The 22,721-nt window shown below is 39.6% G+C and overlaps 1 pseudogene and 4 gene segments (V, D, J or C); all 5 read left to right on the forward strand.

Moving 5' to 3' along the window:
* Positions 1 to 3,014, forward strand: part of LOC106734488 (T cell receptor alpha variable 22-like) — an 11,265-nt gene extending 8,251 nt beyond the window's left edge. Inside the window, 1 exon segment of the V gene segment in view lies at positions 3,009 to 3,014. Within this exon segment, the coding sequence occupies positions 3,009 to 3,014 (6 nt within the window).
* A 33-nt stretch (positions 3,015 to 3,047) lies between these two features.
* On the forward strand, positions 3,048 to 5,153 carry LOC114007108 (T cell receptor alpha variable 22-like). The segment is given in 3 exon segments: positions 3,048 to 3,135; positions 3,253 to 3,633; positions 5,041 to 5,153. Coding segments are annotated over 3 exon segments (546 nt in total).
* An 821-nt stretch (positions 5,154 to 5,974) lies between these two features.
* LOC114007102 (60S ribosomal protein L26 pseudogene) lies at positions 5,975 to 6,406 on the forward strand (annotated as a pseudogene).
* Positions 6,407 to 8,557: 2,151 nt separating this feature from the next.
* On the forward strand, positions 8,558 to 9,302 carry LOC114007109 (T cell receptor alpha variable 13-1-like). The segment is given in 2 exon segments: positions 8,558 to 8,697; positions 8,869 to 9,302. Coding segments are annotated over 2 exon segments (486 nt in total).
* Positions 9,303 to 11,462: 2,160 nt separating this feature from the next.
* On the forward strand, positions 11,463 to 15,181 carry LOC114007110 (Ig kappa chain V-III region MOPC 321-like). The segment is given in 3 exon segments: positions 11,463 to 11,588; positions 14,501 to 14,621; positions 14,742 to 15,181. Coding segments are annotated over 3 exon segments (687 nt in total).
* The last annotated feature ends 7,540 nt before the right edge of the window (positions 15,182 to 22,721 follow it).

Genomic DNA, 22,721 nt, shown 5'->3' on the forward strand with positions numbered 1-22,721 from the left:
TCAGCAGCTGGTGTAATGGTTATGTCGCTGAACTTCCACATGGCCATCTAAGGTTTGAGTGCTAGACCTAGAGGCTTAAAACTCACAATGGATGCATGTGCATACATGCCAAAAATCCTGAGAGGAGGAGGGAGGAGAAGAGGTTGCAGTGTGGCCATCCCCCTTGGGGGTGATTTCTTACTTTCTGTGTCTCTGTGTCTCTCTCTGTGTCTCTCTGTCTCTCCAATGAACGGACACATCCTATAGCAAGAATCTCTCTTAAAAACAAAAAGAATAACCTTGTCTGAGTGTTTATAGATATCTTTGATTAAGTTAAGGAATTTTTTGTAATGTCCTGCTTTTCCTTCTGTATCTGTCAAGAATGTCTTATGATTTTTCTCCTTTTATCTGTGAAATGTATAGTAATAAATAAATGAAAGCTTTCATATATATATACATATATATATATATTGTTTTTTAAAAATCAGTAGTACTGTCTCTTGTCTCTGATGTCTCCTTTTTCTTGCTAATTTCAGAATCCACGTGCGTCTAAGTTGGGCCTAGTCCTGAGCCATTCATGCAGTGTGCTAGCATGTCATGCTGTTTTCATCTTTTTTACCTTTTTTTAAAAAATATTTTCCCCTTTCCATTGTTTTGTTTTGTCTTTTTGTGTGTATGTGTGTTTTTCCCTTTGTTTCCTTTCTTTTACATGGCTTTCTCACCTTGCTTCTCACCTCCTGCACATTGAGTGTCTAGGCAGGTCTAGGTACACAGTGGCAAAATGTCTGAATACTTTAAACCCTGCAGCTCAGGCCTGGTGCACCTATTCTCTTGAAACTTTGAGGCCTAATACACAGTTCTAAGGACAAAAGTGCAGGTTTCTTGGTGAAGATCAGGGATACAGAACTGCAGAAATATTGCAGGCCATCTCCTTCCCCACACCTTTAACACTCAGAATTAACTCCAAGAAGGTAGAAAGTAAAGTGTAATCCATCAGATGACCAGAAACCACAACCACAGAGGCACAAGAAATATGGGAAATTAAAAAAAAATCTCTCCCCCAATGGGAAAGAACATCCCTTCATCATCCATAGACAGCATAATGGAACCTGTGGAAATGTCAGATAAAGAGTTTAGGATAGTCACAGTAACAAAGCTAAAGAGATGGAAGAGAAGAGAGCCAATGAACTTCAGAAAATGCAGGAGAAAAGAGACAATGAGTACCAGGAGGTGAGGAAGTTCTTCCACGATCTGAAACAGAAAATGCACACAATAAAAAAGAATCAAATGAAACAGAGATGAAGTCTATAATACAGGAAATCAAAACCCCCCTTGAAAGTATTAAAAACAGATGAGATTATGCAGATCGAATCTCAGATGTAGAAGACAGAACCTCTGACCTAGAAAAATTCACCAAAAAGACTGAGAAAATAACCAAAAAAATGAGAATAACATATGAGTAACACTAAATACCATTAGATGCCTGAACATAGGAATAATCGATATCCCAGAAGGTGAAGAAACTAATCAGGGCATTGACAATCTATTCTATGAAATCCTGGAAGAAAACTTTTCAAACCTAGAGAGGCATTCAAATATCTAGACCCTAAGAAATACAAAAGAACTCACATATGATCAACCCAAGAAGATCTTCTCCAAGGCACATCATAGCCAGATTGACCAAAATCATAGACAGATATAAAAAACTAAATTTGGAAAGAGAAAAACTTTAAGTTACTTTCAAAGGATATCGCAGCAGGCTGATATCGAACCTTTCATTGGAAACAATGTGAGCGAGGAAAGAATGGGAAAGCATATTCAAAGTGTTAAGTGAAAAGCAATTTCAACCAAAAATACTATATCTAGCAAGATTACCCTTCATATGGAAAGAAAAGATAAAAGTGTTCACAGAAAAACAAAACCAACACCAGACCAGCTCTTGAAGAAGTTCTGAAGGGAATACTATACCAGGAAAACTAAGACAGACAAATAAGAGAACAAAAAGTGACCAAGAAAAAGGCCAACTTAATGGTAGGGACGAGTTCTGAAATATCAATAATAATGTTGAATGTTAATGGAAAGGTCAGACCACAGTAACACTGCAAATTCAACAAAAGAGATTACAGGAGACTGAACTGGTGAAATAGAAATCTATGACTTTCTTAACATTACCGATTTTCTTCGATGCTTTATCTTCCAGATTTAAAAACTTTTGTTTTCTTTTGTGTTGTTGGCCTCAGCAATTTGTTTTAAAAAAGAATTTTTAAAATTGAAACATAAACTTTTCTCCCTTCCTGATACCTTTGCAAGTGAAAAATATTTGTAAGCATTCTTATTGAATGTAGTCAACCATGGTTCACGTCCCAGACCTGGTGGCTTAAAACTCACGATGGGTGCATGTGCGTGCGTGCCCAAGATCTCAAGAAGAGAATGGAGGAGAAGGGATTGCGGTGTGGCTATTCCCCCTTGGGGATGATTTCTTGCTTTCTGTCTCTCTGTCTCTCTCTGTCTGTCTGGTGAGTACACGCGCCCTATTGCAAAAACCTCTCCAAAAAAAAAAAAAAAAGTAAAAGTAAATAAATCAATAAATTTTAAAAAATAAATGAAAGAAACTTGATGTAAAACAAAAACAAAACCAACAGCAACAAAATAATCATTCTCAGGCAGGCGTGGTGGTTAGAGTGCTGGATCCTACATTGCTGACTCCTGGACCTGGTACCTGGAAAAATATGCAAGATGCATATTGTGTGTGTGTGTGTGTGTGTGTGTGTGTGTGTGTGTGTTTATGTCCAAATTCCCTAGAGGAGAGTAGAGGACAAAAGATTGTGGTGTTCCCATCTTCCCAAACTTAAAAAAAAAAAAAAAAGGATAAGTATTCTTTTCAGATGATGCTAGTTTAGACTGAGGTTAGTTTAGATGAGATCTACTTTTGACATTTGGAAGTTCAGAAAGCACTCATCCCAGTTCAGCCCCTGCCCACTAGGGGGTGCAGGGTCCTAACACAAATACATTTCCTGTGTGAACTGTAGGTTTAGATTTATCATTGCACTCTGACTTCAATGTTTCTTCATGTTAACCACCAAGAACATTATTCAGGCGAAACTATGAAGATGAATGCTTCTCCAAGCTTAGTGATCGTGATATTCCTAATGCTTGGTAAGTAATATGGCTCTTAAACTTGGACTCTTTTTCTCCCATGTCAGCAAAATCTTTAACCATAATTATATTTAAAAGCTTCGTGCCTAAAATGACACGTATTTCTTTTCCAACCAGGGGTGAGAGGGTTCCAGGTGGAGCAGAGTCCTTCGGTCCTGAGTCTCCAAGAAGGAACTGGTTCTACTCTGCGGTGTAATTTTTCTGCCGCTATAAAGTACGTGCAGTGGTTCCGACAGAATCCTGGGGGCAGCCTCATCAATCTGTTTTTCGTGGCTTCAGGGGCGAAACAGAATGGGAGGGTAGAGGCAACAGTTAATTCTAAGGACCTCTATAGCACCCTTCACATCACGGCCTCCCACCTGGAAGACTCAGGCACCTACCTGTGTGCAGCAGAGGCACAGTGCCCCCAGGTCACCTGCAGGCTGAGCTCAAACTGCAGCCGGGCCCCTGCCACAGGGAAGACTGCACAGCAGCAGTTGCTCAGCTTTGAGCTTTCAGGTTCACACCTTAGCACTTTTATTTCAGATATTTCCAGACTGATGTTTCTTTTTTTTTTTGTACCCTTTCCCTCCCAGAAACCCTATGCGAGAAAATAAAAACCTCTAATAATGGAGTCATTGGAGCAACAGATAAAGATGTTAGGACCCAGTTTATCACAATGGTTCCCCTGGCTGAGAATATATAAATTACGTAAAGATATACTGGTCATTGAGGACCAGCAGGTGGCATAATGGCTACGTCGCTGGACTCCCATGTAGTCCACTGCAGTTCAAGTGCTGGACCCAGTGGCTTAATCTCACGCCGGGCACGTGTGCGTGCATGCCCAAGATCCCGAGAGGAGAATGGAGGAGAAGGGATTGCAGCGTGGCCATCCCTCCTGGGGGATGATTTCTTGCTTTCTGTCTCTCTGTCTCTCTCTGTCTTTCTGGTGAGTGCATGCACCCTGTAGCAAAAATCTCTTAAGAAAAAAAAAATACACACACACACACACACACACACACACACACACACACACTGGTCAATAAATAAAAAAGAGATAACCCAGAGTTTAAGTCAATTGCAGAGGTTCAATTTTCTAATAAAAGAATAGAGAGCACGTAATTTACTTTATCCATACATGTCCGTATACACAGTTATTATGTGAGTAGTGACATTAGTGCCTGACTTTGCACAGAAATAGCCTGAGGATTATGGTGTGTAAGTGAATAGACTGAGCTCCAGTGATTACGGAACCAGTGAAGCTGGGATGGGATCTCCACTTAGGAAGTCTGACCTCAGAGTTGGCTCTCTGAGAGACCTGGTATAAAAGACTTCAGAATCACAAAAGGCAATTTCCCCCCCCTTTCTCTCTCTCTGTCTCTCTCTGGTCAGATGAAAACAATAGTAATAACAAATAAAATTAAATAAATAGTAGCTTGTAAGAAATAATTCATTAAACTTTTCGTTTTAGAACATTAAAATCCATTTGTCTTCCTACATTTTGAATGAATTCGTTACTGTGAGTTGGTACTATCACTCCAAGTCTGAGAAAAGGAGCAGAATTATTTTCAAAGAGACCTTTATCTGTTGTAGCCATAGACGGAGATTTCTGACAACCAGATCTAAAGTTTAAACCTGAATGGGGATCAATTACAATGCAAACTGATCTTTTATGTCAATTGCAATGCAAGCAGGGTCTTTTATGTTCATGTAAGGGCATTGACTAGGAAGAAGAGAGACTCTGAAAATGAAGGTGAAGACAAATGGACAGACTCCCGTGAAACTGGGTGCAGGACCAGCTTTCTGGCACTGTGATTTGTACAGTTTTACAAGTCTCTCAGGAAGGGCCTGGGGCTTGAATTGATGTTCTGCTATCACGGTCTTAAAATTCTTGGTAATTATATCTTTGAATTTATGTTTTGTAAGTGATATCTAATAAGGGGACAGGACATGTGCATGAGCAGAGAAGATCCTCAGGTCAGCAGGACTCAGATCAGAACCCGAGGCTCAGGATCAAGGACACGGCGGGCCTTGTGTGAGCTGTTGAGTGGGCTGGCCCATTCCTCTGAGTGCACGTGCATGCTTGGGGCTACCTGGTGCTCTGTAGAGCCTCAAAGTGGGTGGCAGTGATCTTTGTTGGTAAATTATTGCAAAATAAAATCATATCCATGAACATTGCAATGAAGCACAGATATTGCAATAATTGGAAAGATATTAGAACCTTCGAAAGTTTAGAAACCCTGGTTTTGCAAATAGACGCAACTTGTAAAATGAATGTGTGCAGGCTTAGAAATAGAAATTAAATGTAAGATAGTAGCTTGATGGGAAAGAACATTTTTTTCATGTGAAGTTTAGAATGAACCAATTAGTAGCATAAAAGATAATTCTAAAATTAATCTTCCTTGTAACTGAAGAGATCGTGATATAATATATAAACAAACATTCTGAATTATGTATGAATTGTGAAACCACTTTCAGCTTTTTTTTTTAACAAAAGTGTATCATTTATTTTTTCCATGAGTGAGAAAGACTCAGATGAGAAAGCGACAAGAGAGAGCACCACCACCAAGTTCCCGACACTAATCCATCCCCATCCAAGCCTCAGTCTGGCTCCCTCACGGGCAGCTATGTGTCTAGCGTACTCAGGGAGGTCTCAGGACATGAACTGGGAACCTTCCCATGTGGGATTGCCTCACAGTGTCACATTTTACCACACCGTTGCAATCTGCCTCCTCAGTTTCTTTTCTTTCCTTTTTTCAAAGTGTATGTTCTTTCTTTCATGAAAGAGAGCACATGAGTGGTAGCATATGAGAAACTGTGTGAGGGAGGCGCGGCCATCACAGGAGCTGCAGCGGCCAAAATGAAGTTCAATCCTTTCGTGACCAAAGCAAGAACCGTAAAAGGCATTTCAATGCACCTTCCCACATCTGAAGGAAGATAATGTCTTCTTCCCTTTCCAAAGCGCTGAGGCAGAAGTACAACGTGCGATCTTCGCCCATCCGAAAGGATGATGAAGTTCAGGTTGTGCGAGGACATTATAAAGGTCAGCAAACTGGCAAAGTGGCCCAAGTTTACAGGAAGAAATATGTCATCTATATTCAGCAGGTGCATTGGGAAAAGGCTAATGGCACAACGGTCCATGTGGGGATTCACCCCAGCAAGGTGGTTATCACCAGACTAAAAGCTGGACAAAGATCACAAAAAGATCCTTGATTGGAAAGCCAAGTCTCACCAAGTAGGAAAGGAAAAGGGCAAATATAAGGAAGAAACAATCGAGAAGATGCAGGAGTAAAATAATCTTACATATCGTTCTTATTAAAAAACTGCTAAAATGAAGAAAAAAAAAACAAAACAAGAAAGTGTGTGAGGGACTCAGAGGTAGGCAGCCCCAGGAAGGTCTTCTCACACCATGACCCCCTTCCTCCAGCCCTTCCAGTTAGTCAGGACCAGGGTACACGCACCTAGTGTGTTTCAGGTTGACTCTGGATCTGAACCTGCAGTCAGCCCCGTGGCTTCCAGCACTACAGGTCACTGCTACCTGTGCCACTGTGGTGAGGCCCTCCTCAGTGTTTTACACAACCTCCCAACGTTACAGAATGTCAGAGGTAACATTAAAATGCTGACATATAAATTTACACTTAAAATTAAATTCAGATTTAAATAAAACTGATTTTTATGAAGAGTTGAAATGTTTTAGAAAAACCGTTCCACTAGGGCTAGCCCTCTAGCCTAGTGGTAAAGTGAGCTGAATCCCACATGGCTGACTGTGGTTTGAATGTATTGAAAAACATGCCAATGATTTTGCATGCATGCCTAAAAACCCAACAGGATGGAGAAATGGAGAGAGATTACAGCATAGCCAAATCACTTTGGGAGTGTTTTCTCCTTCTCTTTCTCCCTCTCTCTAATAACATTGAGAACACTTTCTCCACTAGAAATACCAATCCTAGGCTTCTGAAGTTTATATTTAAAACGAATTTATTGGATATTTATATCTGCTAATGTCAAAATACATAAAATACTCTTAGAAAGTCCAATATCAGTTTCATCAGCAGACATAGTCTTCTAAAAATTAGAAATGGAAAATTTTGTTTGTGATTTTACATTTACCATGAGCAACTGACAGGATTTTTAATTATAGTGTTTGAAGAGGAAGTTGCTAAAAGTATAAATGTTGAAACCCTAATTAAGTTGAAGAAAAATGAGCCAGAGAGATCTTATGATTAATCAAGATATCACATTAATAAAGTAGTATTATCACCAAAATGTTTTTTCCAGTTTGTAAGTTTGTGCTGTTGCTTCTATGTCATTATATATCATTATAAGCAACACTCTGTGTTCTATACATAATAAAATGCCTTTTAAGAATATTTTTGTACCTGATGGTACCTCTTTCCTGCTTTTTGAACAAAGAACCCAGAGTTTCATTTTCCAGTGGGTCCCCTGCAATCAGGCTGTTTGAAAAAAAATGTCTTCAGCTTTACATACTACTAAACTCCTCCACTTCGAGGTTTTCCAAGTTGACACAGTGGTTTTTTGTTGTTTCTTTTTCTTCTTACAACAAAGATAGGAGATGCTACAGATTTACATTTAAGAAATAGATCTCAGAAGGAAGCGTATTTTTACCCATGGCTCAGTCATGGAGTTCACCCCTATATAACCTATGACAATATTTATAGTGAGTGAAGTCCCATTTTATTAATTTTACTCCAAATTTAGACTCTTCTAAACTTGTCAACCTCACTGGTAACACAGGTGGAATGAAAACCCGGAAAGGAACCCATTCCAAGGATTGAGTCTCTACTTCTGGTTTGAGTTTGGACAGGGATCATCCCAGAAATACTAGATAGAAATATTAGATAGTGGAATGGTCTTGGAGGGGCAGAGTGTGAGACAATCAATGTGCACTTGAAACACTGAGTGCTCCTTTCTTGCTCTGGTCTTTGGCTCACATGTTCCTTGTAGATTTTTTTTCTCTGCAGTAGATAAAATCATGGTTGTAGATTTGATTTTTAAAAAGGTATTTTGTTTTCTTTGTTTAGGGGAGTGAATCATGGTGCTTTCTTGATTTCAACCTCAACCCATTTTTGAATATACACCAACAGCATCTAGTTCTTTCCAGTTTTTCAATAATGACTTAGTAGTGTGCATAAATACAAATCTTAATAACTACATTCTTACTGTGCATTTAACCTCAGATCTAACATTTAATTTGTTGGTCCTATTGCAGCTCTTATGCACCTAAGTCCCCCATCGCTGAGAGCAAAACATTTACCACCCAGTCAGTAGTTAGGGATGTGACCACAGGATGGTGACACGCTATTTCTAATGCAGAATGTGTGGAGGGTAGGTGGGTGGGTTCTGAATGAATAGGTTTACAGTAGGAGCAGAACCTTTTCCTTATTGGCTAGGGCTCCCAATGTGAGAAACCATTAAGACTGTTAGAGAAAAAAAAGGGGTGATCTGATAGTAGACATCGCCCCCCAGTCTGGAGGTTGCAGATCTATGACTGATCCTAACTTGGAAGAACAATGAAGAAACCCATTCAAGCTGTATTCATGTTCTTGTGGCTGCCACTGGACTGTGAGTTGAGGGTTTGGGGAATCAGCGTTTATTTTTAGGACTGTTCTTTAGCAGTGTGGGGAGGAGAGTGGCTTTATTCAGATTTCCTATAGTTACTGCAGAAAAAGAAAATTCTGGAGAGTACTGACTTGGCAACTCTTGACCCGTCTCTGACTTTTTCTTCCCACCTAGGGGTGAGCCGTGGAGAGAACGTGGAGCAGCGTCCTTCTACTCTGCGTGTCCTGGAGGGAGACAGCTCTGTCATCAACTGTTCTTATTCTGACAGTGCCTCAAGCTACTTCCCTTGGTATAAGCAAGAACCTGGAAAAGGTCCCCAGCTCATTATAGATATTCGTGAAAATAGGGACAAAAACCACAACCAAAGACTCACTGTTTTTTTAGATAAGACAGAGAAACTCTTCTCCCTGCACATCGCGGCCACCCAACCTGGAGATGCAGCCGTTTACTTCTGCGCGGCCAGTGCACAGTGCTTCCCGGGCACCTGCTGCCTGCACCCAAACCCAAGGCTGCAGCTGAAGCCCCGCCCCTGCCCTCTGTACAGGTCTTCAAATGCAGCATTTGTCATAGTGTTTCTTTACAAGTGGAAACTGACACATGGGCAATAAAAGCATATAATAAATAGGTTAGAGTCAAACTCTAGAAAGGGTTAGAACATTTTGTTTGTTGATTGTTGCTAAATAGATATTTTTTAAGTTTATTTTTTATTGTGTATAAGTTTATTTTTTATTGTATATATGGGTGTACAACATGATGTTTTGATGTACATGAACGAATTGAAAAATTGACAGCTGTATGAAGAGATGCACAGACCAATCTATGGGGGAGATGGCAGGGAGCTTCCACACTATCTCCAGGGATGCTACCTGGGATGCATCACCATGTGTTAACAATCTGGAAGCTGCACTGAATGAATTCTTTTTTTTTTTTTTTTTGGAGAGGTTTTTGCTATAGGGTGCATGTGCTTGCCAGACAAAGAGAGAGAGACAGAGGTAGAAAGCGAGAAATCACCCCCCGGGGGGATGGCCATGCTGCAATCCCTTCTCCTCCATTATCCTCTCGGGATCTTGGGCACGCACGCGCATGCGCCCAGCATGAGTTTAAGCCGCCGGGTCCAGGACTTGAACCACCATTGACTATGTGGGAGTCCAGCAACATAGCCATTACGCTAACTGCTGGTCCCTGAATGAATTCTTAAAGGGCATTAGTGATGCTTTATTTTTAAATTCAGGCTTTCTAATGACTTTACATTTGTTATTCAGACACCTCTCCTATTTTGATTTGATCAAAGAAAGAGAGAGACAGAGAAAGCGAGAATGTAAGCCACAGGTCTGGGACTCAAACCATGGTTGGCCATGTGGCAGTCTAGCACCTTAACCACCACACCACCTGCTGGCCCCTGAATTTCATAGTGTAATAAATTTATAACTTTAATATCAGTTCCCTTCATTTTACATATACATGTTTTTTAGTTTTTTGTTTGTTTGTTTTTCTTTGTTTTGTCATAGGCTATGTGCGCTCACAGGAGAAGTGAAAATCAGAGAGATACAGAGAAAAGTGAGAAATTCCCCTCCCCCAGGTAAGACGATCATGCCATTATCCCTTCTCCTCTCTACTCTTGGGAGTTTAGGCATGCATGCACATGTACCTGGTGTAATTTTCTAGCTGCTGGGTCCAGGACTTGAACGACAATTAGCCATATGGGAGTCCAGCACCTTAACTATCTTGCTACCTGCTGGCCCCAAGGAAAACATCTTTCCACAAATAAATATTCTAATGCTGAACGAAATGTAAAATTTGAAATTAGATACATATTTTTTAAAGAATGTTCAATTGGTAATTGAAAATACTAAGATTGAAATATCTATTTCGAGCAACAACAGTGCAGGTTGCAGGGTGAGCATCAGAGAGATGAAACTGCAGAGAGATCATGGCTCACCTCGTGCATAACTTTGAACTCTCAGGTGTGTTAACTGGGATCTGGAGTGTCCCACTCTTCCCTGTCCCCCATGCAATTGGAATGTCTGGTTGTAGCAACAATGATTATCAGGGACCCCTGCTCAGCTTGCTGCGGGTAAGAAAGGACTACTTCTGCCTTGCTCTGGTCTCTGAGAAATACCTAACTTCTGCAGTCCCAGAGTCAGAAGAGATAAAAGGTGGGAGCTGCTATTCTGCCCCTCACCCATCCAAGAGCAATAGGAATGTCCAAACTGCTAAGCTTAAGCTCATCAGGGACCCTGACTCAGCATACTCTGTGAGAGGATGAGCTACTCTGGCCCATGCGGGCACAGTCCTGTGCAAAGTAGTCTACCACCATACATTCTACCTCTCCAGATCAACTTCTATTCACATTGAGTGCAGGAAGGTTTGGGTATACCAGAATCAAATACCTGAAGACAGGAGAAAGGAGGAATTCTCTCCCCATGAATCCCTGACAGTAAAAGGAGAGAAATTCCTCTCTGAAAAATCAAAACTGTGGATCTGCACTCCCATTGTTAGTAGAGAGGGAAACTGGTGCTAAGCTAATGCACATCATAGAGAAGGGCTTGAGCACACAGCTACAGAAACATACTCCAAAGAGGTAGGAAGAATGGGTATATTATCGGATGATTAAACATCAAAGAAGAGTCTGAAGAAATAGGAGAAAACCAGAAAATGCCTCCTCCACATGGGAACATAATAACCCCTCACAACAATGGATAAAAAATAAGAAATAGTAGAAATGTTAGAAAAAAATTAGAATATTCATGGTAACAAAACTTAATGAGATGCAAGAGAAAACAGACAGTCAGTTCCAGGCAATGAGAAAATCCTTCCATGACTTGAAAGAGGAATTCCATAAAAAGACAGACAACATTGAAGATGAATTAAACAGAACTTCTAGAAATACAGATGTAATGCAGGAAATAAAAACCTCCGTCAAAAGTATCAGCAGCAGATTAGACCACACAGAAGAGTCTCTGACCTTGAAGACAAAACCTCTGATTTAGTTCAATCAACTGAAAAGAATGGAAGAAGAACCATTAAAAATCAGGACCAGGACCAACAGATGGCGTAATGGTTTTGCCACTGGATTCCCATGTAGTTGACCATGATTTGAGTCCTGGACCCAGTTGTTTAAAACCCACATTGGGTGTGTGTATGTGTGTGCCCTGTCCTGAGAAGAGAATGGAGGAGAAGGGATTGTGGCATGGCCATCCCTTCTCAGGGAATGATTTCTCACTTTCTGTCTCTCTGTCTCTCCCTGTCTCTCTAGCAAGTGCACATGCACTGTAGCAAAAATTTCTCTCTAAAAAAAAAAAAAAGAAAAAAAAAAGAAAAGAAAATCATGACAACATGTGGGAAATCATAAATATCATTAAATACCTGAATATCCCCATAATAGACATTCCAGAAGGTGAAGAGATAGGCAAAGGCATAGAAACTCTCTTTCATGATATTGGTCATCGGAGAAGTCATGATGTATTTTTCTATGCTTTTCTAGACAAAAACGCATCATGACTTTTCTGATAACCCAATATATTAGCTGAAAACTTTCCAAATTTAGAGAGGCATGTGAATATCCAAGTCTAAGAAATACAAAGGACTTCCAATGGATATAACATAAGAATGATACCCCTGTCCCAGGCATATCATAGCCAAGTTGGTAAAAATCAAAGACAAAGACAATACCCTAAACATGTCAAGAGAGAAACACCAAGTTATTCACAAATGTACCCCATTAGACTAACATTGGTTCTCTCAACTGCAACAATGCAGGCAAGGAAAGAATGGAAAGATATTTTTAAAACACTGAAAGAAAGGGACCAGCAGTTAGCATAATGGCTATGTCGCTGGACTCCCACGTAGTGGATCACGGTTTGAGTCTCAGATTCGGTGGCTTCAACTTGTGCCGGGCACATGTGTGTGCGTTCCCAAGATCCTGAGAGGAGAATGGAGGAGAAGGGATTGCGGTGTGGCCATCCCCCCTGGGGGGTGATTTCTCACTTCTGTCTCTCTGTCTCTCTCTGTCTCTCTGGCAAACATGTGTGCCCTATAGCAAAAACCTCACCAAAAACAAACAAACAACCAAACAAAACACAGAAAGAAAAAAATTCTGTCAAGAACAGTATACCTGGCAAGATTATCTTTCAAATGGGAAGGAGAAATAAAATCATTCTCAAATAAACAAACACTGAAAGAATTTGCTCAAACTGAACAAACTCTTTAGGAAATATTTAAGGGAATAAATACTATACCAGGAAAATTAGAGGGAAATAAATAGAAGTAAGAGAACACAAAACAACTAGACAAAAAGAAAGCCCACACACATCAATAATAGAATTGACAGGATTATATTTTCCTACTAAAAGGTTAACTATGTAGATTTAACCATTTTACACACAAGCAGGTTTTAGTGCAAATTCACCTATTTGATAGACAGTTGTCTCCACAGGTTGTAATTTATGTACGGCATAAGACTTCCGGTCCACGACTTGAACTGCGGTCCTCTACATGGGAGTCCAGTGACATAGCCATTACACCAACTGCTGGTCTCTCAATTTATATATTTATCATAACTCTTATTCATTGTATAAAACTAGATACAGAGGAAAAGCCCAAAATGTTATAAGCAGCTGAATCTTTCTTTGGAATGAATTTAAAGAAAGCTAAGATAAAAAACATTGTAAAGCCTGTAAGTCACCAAATCACTGACTTTACCATGGCTTCCCTTTTAAACATCTTTAAAATATGTGTGTGTATGTGTGTGTGTGTGTGTGTGTGTGTGTGTACATATACACAAAAGAAAAAAAAGGGAAGTGATTAGTATGGCCAAATAGGTCTTATTTTCAATTTTAAGAGAAATGTTTCCCTACTAAGAATGACATCGGTGGGACCAGCAGATGGTGTAATGGTTATGTTGCTGGACTCCCACAAGGCTGACCGTGGTTTGTGTCCCAGATCCAGTGGTTTAAAACTCACAGTTGATGTGTGTGTGGTGTATATACCCTAAATATTTACAGGAGAAGGGATTGTGGTGTGGCCATCTCCCGTGGGGGATGATTTCTTGCTTTCTGTTTCTCTGTCTCTCCAGTGAGTGTACATGCCCTATAGCAAAAATCTCTCTTAAAAAAAAAAAAGAAGAACATTGTCTACAAGTTTGTGTAGATAGCTTTTATTAAGTTAGGGAAGTCTTGTAATGTCATTTTTTTTTCTTCTGTATCTGTTGAGAATATCTTGTGGTTTTCTCCTTTTATCTATTAAGTGTAATAAATTCCAATTTATAATTTTTTTCTTTTTCCCTTGTATTCTTTTCTTAAATAAACCTAAATTGGTCTTGGTGGGTTATCGTTTTGTGAAAAAATAAATAAATAAAAGAAAGTTGATAGGGGAAAAAAAAAAAACAGCAAAAAATAAGCATTCCTGGGCCAGCATGGTGGTAAGTGTGCTGAATCCCACATAGCTGACTCCTGGACCTGGTAGCTTGAAAAATACGCCAGGTGCATGTGGGTGTGTGCCCAAAATCCTTAGAGGAGAGTGGAGGAGAAGGGATTGTGGTGTGGTGTTGCCACTCGGGGGTGTGATTTCTTACTTTACCTCAGTCTGTCTCTCTCTGCCTCTCCATGTCTCCTACAGAAAAAAACTTAAAAAAAAAAGACAAGCATTCTTTACAATTTATACTAGTTTATATTGAGGTAGGTTTAGATGGGCTATTTCTGAGTTTTGGAAGGAGTCCAGGAAAGCACTTATCCCAGTTCAGTCCCTGCCCACTAGGGGGTGCAGCGTCCTAACACAAATACATTTCCTGTGTGAACTGTAGGTTTAGATTTATCATTGCAGGGCGACTTCAACATTTCTTCATGTTAACCACCAAGAACATTATTTAGGCGACACTCTGAAAATGAATGCTTCTCCAAGCTTAGTGACCGTTGTACTCCTTATGCTTGGTAAGTAAAATGCCTCATAAAACTTGGACTCTTTTTTTCTACTATGTCAGTAGAGTCTTTAACCATAATTGTATTTAAATGCTTTGTGCCTAAAATGACATATATTTCTTTTTTTCACAGGAAAAGCCCAAGGAGACTCCGTGACCCAGATGGAAGGCCAAATGACCATCTCAGAAAGGACTTCTTTGACGATAAACTGCACTTATTCAGCCACAGGGTACCCTACCCTTTTCTGGTATGTCCAGTATCCAGGGGAAGGTCCACAGCTTCTCCTGAAAGCTACGAAGGCCAATGAAAAGGGGAGCAACAAAGAATTTGAAGCCACATACGATAAAGACAAGACCTCCTTCCACTTGAAGAAAGCTTCAGTTCAAGAGTCAGATTCAGCCGTGTACTACTGTGCTCTGAGTGACACAGCGACGGAGACGGCGACTGCAGGGGGAGCTGGGCACAAACTCCAAGCAGCACAAAGGACCCGGCTGCTCAGGTCTGACTCTTATCCACGGTGGTTTCAGCACAGTCTGTGGCTGTGTGTCCTTCAGTTTTTCTGGGTAATATGAAAATCATACAAATGGCTGGATAAAAAGGACAAAGAGTGAACAGCCCCTTGCCCCTGCCCAATTTCTCATTAGTAAAATCAGTAAAACTTTATCAGGAAAAACAGTCTAACTTCAATAGTTCCTTAATCTGGGCTAATATAATTTCAAGGGAGAAGTCACAGAAACGATGAGGTGGTCTCTATGCTTACGGCTGCAGGCACAGTCCAGTTCCCACGTCTCGTCCTAAGGTATCCGGGTGCATACTGCTGTGTCTGAAGATACTTTTAGAGAGCCAAAGTGTGCTAAAGAAGGTGGCATCTATGATATTTCTCTGACAGGGTGGCAGGAGAAGAGATAGGAACACTCGAGGAAAGAAAAATCCTCAGGATTCTTAATAGAGAAAGAAGGGAAAAGAAGAAAGAGGAGGAACAGAACCTCATATGTAACCAAACAATGAAAGAGGAAAAGGACATTTATCATAGTTTCTTTTCTAGTAAATCAGATGGTAGATATAAGCCAATGTTCAAAAAGAAGGGTAGGAGTTATAAAACATAATTGAATAAATGACTAAATCATGAACAATGCCCCATCTCCTTTTCCCTGATGAGTAATATAGACCAATTTGTTTTCTATCAAGGTCTCAGGTGAGACAGTTTTTCAGTGCCAATAGAAAGTTAAACATAATATCTATCTCTTATATCACGAAACCTTACTAAAAAGTCATTAAAGAAATTAAAAAGGGCATAAATCAATTGAGAGAGCAGAAAAGAGGTAACAACACACACAGTAATATTAACAAATATTTTATAGGATGAGAGAGGTACATGGAGAAATAAAAATACATTTCAGATCTGATAATGAAGAAACCAAGCCTAGTGGGAAAAAACAACAAAGAACACAGCAATTCTCTGTGTCTTGTGGAAAGGTTTAGGAATGAGAAACACCAATTACCATTGAATAATTGGGGAAGATGAAGCCAAGTGAGTGTGTTTTAAGGATATTTGGGAGAGGAAATGAAAATGGCAAGACTGAGTGAAGAAATTTGTTGATAAACCACCCATGTTCTCCATCACTCCCTGTATAACAAGCTGAGATCATTTCTAACACTCAAATCAAGCAGAAAATTGAAAGTTAGTTGTTGATATAAAAGAGCATGTAAAAAAAGGCAAGAAAACAAACAAAAAAGGAGAATATAGTAATTAGTCAATTATTCACATTAGGGAAAATAAAATATTACTCAAGAAAATAAAAATATTCATAGTGGCGGAGACCATGCAGCCTACACAGGCAGGGTCTAAAAGAGCTGTCTCTCATATCTAAGCAAGGCTTGGGTGAGAAGAGCTGCAGGCAAGGACCACAGCTGCAAGCTCAGGTTTTCAACTGTGTTTGTTGTACTGATTTGTGCTTTCAATCTCTCTGCCATGGGCTTTACTGTTTTTATAGTATCCCGGTACCCTGGTACCCTGTAAGGGTAAAATAACACTCCCAGCCTTACTGCAACTTTACAATAAAGCCAATTAGTAATCCTGAAGGAATGCGGTTCCCTAAGGTGACTGTGATCAGGAAATTACTTTGTGAGACTCATCCCACCTGCCTGAGTCAGGCCAAATTAGCATGTGTGAGACTGAGTTAGTATAAGCCAAATTAGCATAATTAGCATATGTTGACTAAGTTAGTTTAAGACTAATTTTGCGTAAATGCCCCTTGTTAAGGCTACAGGCCAAGTTAGCTTATGTTAGGCCGAGTTAGTGCATCCACCACCATGACAGGGATTCAAAGATAAAGCACAAGAATTCACTGATTAACAGAAATTCAGCAAATAAAATACAGGCATCCAATAAATACGTATGGCTCCTAACCACTAACACTGCAGTCTTGAGCTTGCTCTGACTGAGAACATGGTAAAGAGCATTGAGGTCTCTGCCTGATTCCTTATCGCCCGCATCTCTTTCCTATGAGCTGCAACCCACCCCAGCTGGAGCAGGTCTGTAGCATCATAGTAGTCTTTAAGGTTCAACCAAATTGTCTTCTAGACACATTTCATGAATTTATGCCCACTTACAGTGGTGATTTGGCACAATACCAGTTATGCTAAAACCTTATCAGTTGGGAATTCTTTTATTTTAAAAAATTATTTATTTAATTATTACTGAGATGGTGCTTATGTTAGTACATTAAAAACTGTATATATTTTTCTATAAACTGTCCATTCATATATCTGCCCATTTCCAACTGTATTACTATCTTTTTCATATAGACTTGATGGACCTTATGTTGAGAAATAAAGTTTATATTTATTATTTTTAGCTTTTTTTTGAGAAATTTTTGCTATAGAACATGTGTATTTGCCCATAGACAGTGAGAGGCAGAAAGACAGAAAGTGAGAAATCACTTCCCTAGGGTGGATGGCCTTGCCACTATCCCTTCTCCTCCACTCTCCTGGATCTTGAGCTTGGGTGAACACACACCTGGCTTGAGTTTTAAGTCATCAGGTCTGGGACTCAAACCTACGCCATCTGCTGGTCCTTATTTTTATCTATAATTCCATTTTTCCATGAACTTTTCAAGGTCCCTTTGTGTATATCTAGTCAACTCTGTGTTCATTATAGAAATAGAGAGAAAATGTGATAATGAAAGAGACACCACTACAGAAGGAGGAAAAGCATCAGTTCATGCAGTGTAAGCTATTTACCTGTTCACCCAAATCTGCCCATTGTTTGGAATTGAAACAACACAGACAAGGTGCTAGGCGGGCACACAAGTGGTTCACACAAGAGTGGGAAAGAGATGACCAGCTTCAGAGAACAACAATAATATTGATTATTTGGGTTAGAACTCTGAAGTCCCAACTACTGGAAATGCCTTGAAATCTGTTGTCTATGTTGAGATCCTGCCATTGCTTTGGGAGAAAAGTTTGAAGTTTTTCTGTAACTCCGTATGCTTCCAGACGAAGTTTGCAAACATCCCTTGTAGTAACTATCCTTGGCCTTCTGACTGGGTTGTTAAAAATTGCTTTTATTTCAAACATAGCGCCCCTAATATAAGCAGAGCGAGTGTGAACAGGTCTGTTTTAAGGAAATTCTCTCTTCCTATCTCTCGCTCTCTGTCCTGTGTCCCCCATCCTGTCTCTCTTGACTTTGTCTAACTCATTTTGGGTCTTAGTCCTTTCCTGAAGTAAATGTCTCTGAGGGAATTCATCATTTATTTGGGCTGCAATATTATCACCATCAACACTTAACAATCACCTTTTTTTTTAGTGAAATATAGCAAATATTCACTAAAGTATGTAAAATCTACAAACAACAAATCTGTATATTCAGGTATGTATAATTTTAAAATGATATCCTTTTTTGCAGTCTATTTCTCCTTTTATTTATTTTTATTTTTCTTTTTATCTTTTTTCTTTTCTCTTTTATTTTTTCTTTTTTTGGAGAGGTTTTTGCTATAGGGCATGTGCGCTCGCCAGACAGACAGAGAGAGACAGAGAGATAGAAAGAGAGAAATCACCCCCCGGCGGGATGGCCACGCAGCAATCCCTTCTCCTCCATTCTCCTCTCAGGATCTTAAGCATGCATAAACATGCACCTAGCGTGAGTTTAAGCCACTGGGTCCGGGACTCGAACCACGGTCAACTACGTGGGAGTCCAGCAACATAGCCATTATGCTAACTGCTGGTCCCTATTTATTTTTATTTTTAATTAATTAATTAATTTTACATTCATTCACTGAATATTGTCACAGCATACCAAATGTGATTTCCCATCCAGAATATACTACATGGTGGCTTAATCATACATGCTATTGTTGATAATTTTCCATTTCTAGTTTCATATATATATATTTTTTCCCCTATTTCTCACCCTCTGACATTTCCTACCCTCCTTCCACACTACCTCTGGTGTCTATAGTTTCTCCAGACAGACAGAGAGAGAGACAGAAAGTGAGAAATCACCCCCCAGGGGCGATGGCCATGCCGCAATCCCTTCTCCTCCATTCTCCTCTCGGGATCTTGGGCACGCATGCACATGCGCCCAGTGTGAGTTGTAAGCCACTGGGTCTGGGACGCGAACCACAGTCGACTACTTGGGAGTCCAGCGACATAGCCATTATGCTAACTGCTGGTCCCTTCCTCCCACATTTTATTGATTCACAAAATATCTTAAATAATCTATTTTCAATAGCAAGTTCAGCTGATATATATATGTATATGTATATATATCTGTGAACAGATGTCTGACTTCAGGTGTGAAACTCTGAGTAGAATGAATATACTATAAAGTAGCACTACCTGATGCTATATAGCTTACAATGGTCATTAAATAGGTATTTTTGATGTATTTCTTAATTTTAAAAAAGTAGTTTTAGAATTAAAAAACAAAATCAAAGAAATGCTAAGAGAGCTTTGCTTAAACCTAAAGCCAGGAAACAGGTTAGGATTCTGTTCAAATAGTAGATACATGAACCTATCAGCAGTTCAAGACAAGACACAAATGTATAAGTCCAGAAAACAAAGCTTAGAAGAAAATCAGTAATATTTTAGTCAAAAGTCATAAGATTCTATTTCACCAGTTCATTTTTATGTACTTAATCTATCTTCTGTGTGGTTTGGTCCTCCTGATTAAATTTTGGGATATAATATTCAACTCCAGACTTGTCCCCACAATTATGCTGGCCATTTTCTTAGTGGTTTTTTGAACTCTTATTTCTGTGTGTCTATATTTAGTTTTCCTGGTATAGCACTCTCTTCAGAATTTCTTGGAGAGAGAGAGAGCTGGTGTTGTGTTGGTATATTCTTTCAGATTTTGTTTATCTGAAAATGTCCTTGTCTTTTCTTCCCATATGAAGGATAATCTTGCCAGGTACAGTATTCTTGGTTGAAATTGCTTTTCCCTTAACACTTTGAATATATTTTCCCATTCTTTCCTGGCTCGCATATTTTCCAGTGAGAGGTCTGCTGTTAGCCTGATGGGATATCCTTTGTAGGTAACTTGATGTTTCTCTCTTGACAATCTTAGTGTCTTGTCTTTCTCTGTGATTTGGTCAATCTGGCTATAATGTGTCTGTAGAAGATCTTGGGTTGATTCTATTTGGGGTCCTTTGTATTTCTTGGGATTGGATCTTTGAATGCCTTACTAGGTTCAGAAAGTTTCCTTCCAGGATTTCATAGAATAGATTATCAATGCCCTCATGAGTCTTTTCACCTTCTGGGATGCCAATTATCTGGATGTTTGGTCATTTGGTGATATCTAGTATTTCTTGTATAGTAGTCTCATTTTTTTTTGTTTTTTTGCAATTTTCTCAGTCTTCATGGTAGATTTTTCTAGGCCAGCAATTCTACCTTCTACATCTGAGATTCAATTTTTGGTATGATTTAGTCTGCTTTTAGTACTTTCTTTTTTTTTTTTTTTTTGGAGAGGTTTTCGCTATAGGGCGCGTGCGCTCGCCAGACAGACAGAGAGAGACATAGAGACAGAAAGCGAGAAATCACCCCCCAGGGGGGCAATCCCTTCTCCTCCATTCTCCTCTCAGGATCTTGGGCACGCACGCACACGCGCCCGGCGTGAGATTTAAGCCACCGGGTCTGAGACGCGAACCATGGTCGACTATGTGGGAGTCCAGAGACATAGCCATTACGCTAACTGCTGGTTCTCTGCTTTTAGTACTTTCAAGGGAGGTTTTGACTTCCTGTATTACAGCCTTCATCTCTAACAAGTCCATTTGATTCTTTTTTAGTGTATAGTTCCTCTTTCAGAACTTGCAAGAATTTCCTGACCTCCTGGAACTCATCAACTCCTTTCTCCTGCCCCTTCTGCAGTTTGTTGTCTCTTTTCTCTTGCATCTCTGTTAGCTTTGTCATTATGAATATTCTAAATTCTTTATCTGACATTTCTATGAGTTCCATTGTACTGTCTGAGAGTGAAGAGGAGTTATTCTTTTCCCTTGGAGGAGAGGTATTTTCTTGCTTTCTTATATTTCTTGTGGTCCTGCAGTGATTTCTGGTCATCTGATAGATTCTGTGTTTCTTCCTAGTTCTTGAAGTTCAAACTGAGCATTCAGAGGCATGCAGGAGGAAGTAATCTGCCATCTCTCTTTCATTCTGCTTTTCACTCTTAGTGTGTCATATTCCATTAGAAATGAATCTGGAGGGAGAAGTCTCAGCAGAAGATCTTCATTGTTAGTCCCTAAAAACAATATTTCACAACTCAAGTTCAGTAGCCATCTCCTAGAAATGATATCTTTGGATATGAAATCTCTTCATTATTTTTAAATAACTTTGTATTAGTCAAGATTTTCTAGAAAAAAAAATCAATGTGTGTGTGTGTGAGAGTGTGTGTATGTATAGAGAAAGAGAAGAAAAAATAGAAATAAAGGAGAGAGAGAGCGAGCAAAAGCATGGTATTGTTTCTGTTGTTGTTGTTGCCATTTTGTTTTGTTTTCAAAACAAACTCTGGCATGCTTAATTAAAGAAAAATGCTGCATGATTTACTTTTCACCAGGCTGTGCCGACATGCTTCTAGTGATATGGGAATCCCCTGGATCAATGACAGCCAGTGTGCACACTCTGTTTATTTCCCACATGCTGTGCCCAGTTCAATATTATTTCCGCTGTAGTGATGGACACCAATTTTGGCCAGCATGGCATAGTACTCTATTTTGGATTTCCTCATAGCTGGGCAGTTGTTGATGAGGATGAACAACTTTGCTTTGCTTTATCTGATCATCTTCAGAGTCTGTACCCCACTACATACTTCCCACTTTTCACAAGTTGGAACTTGGAGCTGAACAACTCCAATGATTTTTTGATGACTTTGTGGCCACCATCTTCCTGCCTCAGGTGTGGGACGGCCCCCAATCAAGAGTAGCCACCAACATGCCAGGGAGCAAGAAAAGCTCGAGGTATTGTTTTTAGGGATTGGCTCATGCACTTGTGGTGGCTGGCTAGTCACATTCTGCAGGGTAGGCTCTCAGGCTGGGACAGATGGAAATGCTGACCCTCAGTTGATTAGATTACACTCATATAGAGGATAATTGGCTTTATTCTATGTACAGTGATTTAATTGTTTTTCTCATCTAAATGATATCTTCACAGAATCATCTAGACCCATGTTTGACCAAATATCTGGGAACTGTGGCTTAGCAAAGGGGATGTATAAAACTAACCACCCAACCCTCTTTATCTCTAATGATTCTTTTCAGGAAACCCTACTTTGTCTGATGTGAATAATATATTAGCTTTCTTATGATTTTGGATGGTACAAGAAGTCTTCAAAAGGTTCCTGTAAAATATATATTCTGAACCAATTTATGTGACGATTTTGATATATTTTTGCATCAAAATAAATTTGCACTTTATTTTCATTTTCTATGAACTTTTTGAAGTCCCTTCATATGACCATACCAAAAAAGCAGTAGGCATTTCAAAAATAATTGTTGAATTATACACGAATGACAAAAAGTACCACTCTCGGGAACCAGCAGTTAGCATAATGGCTATGTCTCTGGACTCCCACGTAGTCGACCGCAGTTCGAGTGCCAGACTCGGTGGCTTAAACGCACGCCA

The sequence above is a fragment of the Tupaia chinensis genome, unplaced genomic scaffold (assembly GCF_000334495.1).
Source record: "Tupaia chinensis unplaced genomic scaffold, TupChi_1.0 Scaffold000126_2, whole genome shotgun sequence".
Classification (NCBI taxonomy): domain Eukaryota; kingdom Metazoa; phylum Chordata; class Mammalia; order Scandentia; family Tupaiidae; genus Tupaia; species Tupaia belangeri.